General features: G+C 60.8%; 1 protein-coding gene across 1 annotated transcript in view; it reads left to right on the top strand.

Annotated features, from left to right (window-relative positions):
* Nucleotides 1–290: 290 nt before the first annotated feature.
* The window catches only part of TSTA3 (tissue specific transplantation antigen P35B), a 3780-nt gene continuing 1287 nt past the window's right edge, over nt 291–2783 (top strand). The window contains exons 1-8 of the mRNA XM_017839932.1: nt 291–424; nt 627–755; nt 832–905; nt 1118–1251; nt 1371–1435; nt 1957–2023; nt 2103–2182; nt 2289–2388. Coding sequence (XP_017695421.1) covers nt 377–424; nt 627–755; nt 832–905; nt 1118–1251; nt 1371–1435; nt 1957–2023; nt 2103–2182; nt 2289–2388 — 697 coding nt within the window. The 5' untranslated portion in view covers nt 291–376. The remainder of the gene's footprint in view (nt 425–626; nt 756–831; nt 906–1117; nt 1252–1370; nt 1436–1956; nt 2024–2102; nt 2183–2288; nt 2389–2783) is intronic.

Raw genomic sequence — 2783 nt, 5'->3', positions numbered from 1 at the left:
TCGGATTCCCCTCCCAGGATGGGGTTTTTCCTCGGATTCCCCTCCCAGGATGGGGTTTTTCCTCGGATTCCCCTCCCAGGATGGGGTTTTTCCTCGGATTCCCATCCCAGGATGGGGTTTTTCCTCGGATTCCCCTCCCAGGATGGGGTTTTTCCTCGGACTCCCCTCCCAGGATGGGGTTTTTCCTCAGATTCCCCTCCCAGGATTGGGTTTTTCCTCAGATTCCCATCCCAGGATGGGGTTTTTCCCTCGGAAACGCCCCGACCTGCTCCGTTGACCCCCCCCGAGCTCCCAAATTTCCCCTTCCAGGAGCAGCTCCGAGACCAAGGCCCTGTTTGAGAGGCACCGGCCCACCCACGTCATCCACTTGGCCGCCATGGTCGGGGGCCTCTTCAAGAACATCCGCTCCAACCTGGATTTCTGGGTGAGCACACGGAAAACCGGCACCGTCGGGATCCCCGGGATGGGGGATATGGGGACACAGGGATAGGGGGGCTCGTTCTGCTTCCAGAGCCAAGAGCTCCGGTGGCTCCGGGAGTTATTAACGAGCCGCCGCTCGCCGGGCGCCGAAGGGATTTGGGGAATCTCCCAAATCCCACAATCCCGACAAATCTCTCCTTTCCCAGAGGACAAACATCCACATCAACGACAACGTCCTGCACTCGGCCCACGAGATGGGGGTGGAGAAGGTGGTCTCCTGCCTCTCCACCTGCATCTTCCCAGACAAGACCACGTATCCCATCGACGAGACCATGGTGAGCGCTCCCGTCCCCGCACGACATTCCAGGGAACGTCCCTTCCCCGCTTAACGCTCCGCTCCCGTATTCCCAGATCCACAACGGGCCCCCTCACAGCTCCAACTTCGGCTACTCCTACGCCAAGAGGATGATTGACATCCAGAACAGGTGAGGGAAGGACACGCGGGAGCCCCTTCCCAGGGTGGAAGCACCCCTTGGTTATCAAGGCAACGGGAATCCCGTGGGGATTCCCGGGATTTAAACGGCGCCGGGGTGGAAGCTGGGGAAGAGATACCTGGGATCGGCGGGTGAAGGTGCTGCTGGCTGGGGTCTCGTGGGGCCGTTCCAGTGGCTGATATCCCGCCCCCGCTGCCATCCAGGGGTTATTCCGAGCAGCACGGCCGGCGCTTCACCGCCGTCATTCCCACCAACGTCTTCGGGCCGCACGACAACTTCAACATCGAGGACGGCCACGTCCTGCCGGGGCTCATCCACAAGGTCCACCTGGCCAAACGTGAGGGTGGCAGCGCTCCTGGGGGGGGTTTTTTGGGGAAGGGGGAGGGGTTGGGAGGGGTTTTCCAACTCTCCACCTGCTCCGCGAGGTGGTGACGGCCGTGCTCCTTCCTCCCGCAGAGTCCGGCTCCGCTCTGACCGTGTGGGGAACGGGAAAGCCCAGGAGGCAGTTCATCTACTCCCTGGTGGGTGGGGCCTTGGGAAGCAGGGAATGGGATCCAGAGGGGTCTGAGTCCTCCTGGTTTGTCCTGGGCCATCCTCAGGGTTTGTTTCCCTTGGGATGGGAGGGCAAAAGCAGGAGACAGTTCATCTACTATTCCCTAGTTTGGGAAGCAGGGAATGGGGCTGGAAGGGCAAAGCCAGGAGACAGTTCCTCATCTACTCCCTGGTGGGTGGGGCCTTGGGAAGCAGGGAATGGGGCTGGAAAGACTGGAATGGGATCCAGAGGGGTCTGAGCCTACCTGGCTTGTCCTGGGCCATCCTCGGGGTTGGTTCCCTTGGGATGGGAGGGCAAAGCCAGGAGACAGTTCCTCATCTACTCCCTGGTGTGTGGGGCCTTGGGAAGCAGGGAATGGGGCTGGAAAGGCTGGAATGGGACCCCAGAGGGGTCTGAGCCCACCTGGTTTGTCCTGGGTTGGGTTCCTTGGGAATGGGAACACTGGGAACAGCAGTGACCCCCCCAAGGGTTGTCTGCTCTTCCCCCCAGGACCTGGCCCGGCTCTTCCTTTGGGTCCTGCGGGAATACGACGAGGTGGAGCCCATCATTTTGTCAGGTGAACCTCCCCCCCCAGACCTCCCCCTGTCCATCCCCTCTCCACGAGGGAACAGCCACGATCCCGTCCTTCCCCGCAGTGGGAGAAGAAGACGAGGTGTCCATCCGGGAGGCGGCGGAGGCCGTGGCGGAGGCCATGGATTTCCGGGGGGAGCTCCTCGTATCCTTCACCCGGGAGGGCTCCTGGGGGGGAATCCCACGCTCCACCAGGACACGGTGGGGGCAAAGCAACGCCCGTTTTCCCTCCTTAATCCCTGCCATCCCAGTTTGACCCCAGCAAGGCTGACGGGCAGTTCAAGAAGACGGCCAGCAACGCCAAACTCCGGCGGTACCTGCCCGGCTTCCAGTTCACTCCCTTCAGGAAAGGTGAGGTGGGGACATGGAGGTCCTGCCCCTGCCAGCCTTGGTGCCATCAGGGTGGTCCATCCTTCGGGATGAGGGTGGTGGAACACTGGCACGGGGTGTCCAGGGAGGTTGGTGGTTTCTCCATCCCTGGGAAGTGTCCAAGGTCAGGTTGGATGGGGCTTGGAGCAAGCTGGGATAGTGGGAGGTGTCTCCTTGCACAGTGGTTGGATGAGATGACCTGAAAGAGTCCCTTCCAATCCAGCCCATTCCATGATTCTGTGAAGAAAATCCACTCCCAAATCCCCAATCCCATCCCATGATTCTGTGACCAAAATCCACTCCCAAATCCCCAAACCCATCCCATGATTCCCTGACCAAAATCCACTCCCAAATCCCCAAACCCATCCCATGATTCC

The sequence above is a fragment of the Lepidothrix coronata genome, unplaced genomic scaffold (genome assembly GCF_001604755.1).
Source record: "Lepidothrix coronata isolate B3197 unplaced genomic scaffold, Lepidothrix_coronata-1.0 Scaffold583, whole genome shotgun sequence".
NCBI classification, from domain to species: domain Eukaryota; kingdom Metazoa; phylum Chordata; class Aves; order Passeriformes; family Pipridae; genus Lepidothrix; species Lepidothrix coronata.
Note: the sequence above shows the minus strand (reverse complement) of the source record. Positions and strands in the feature narration are given on the sequence as shown.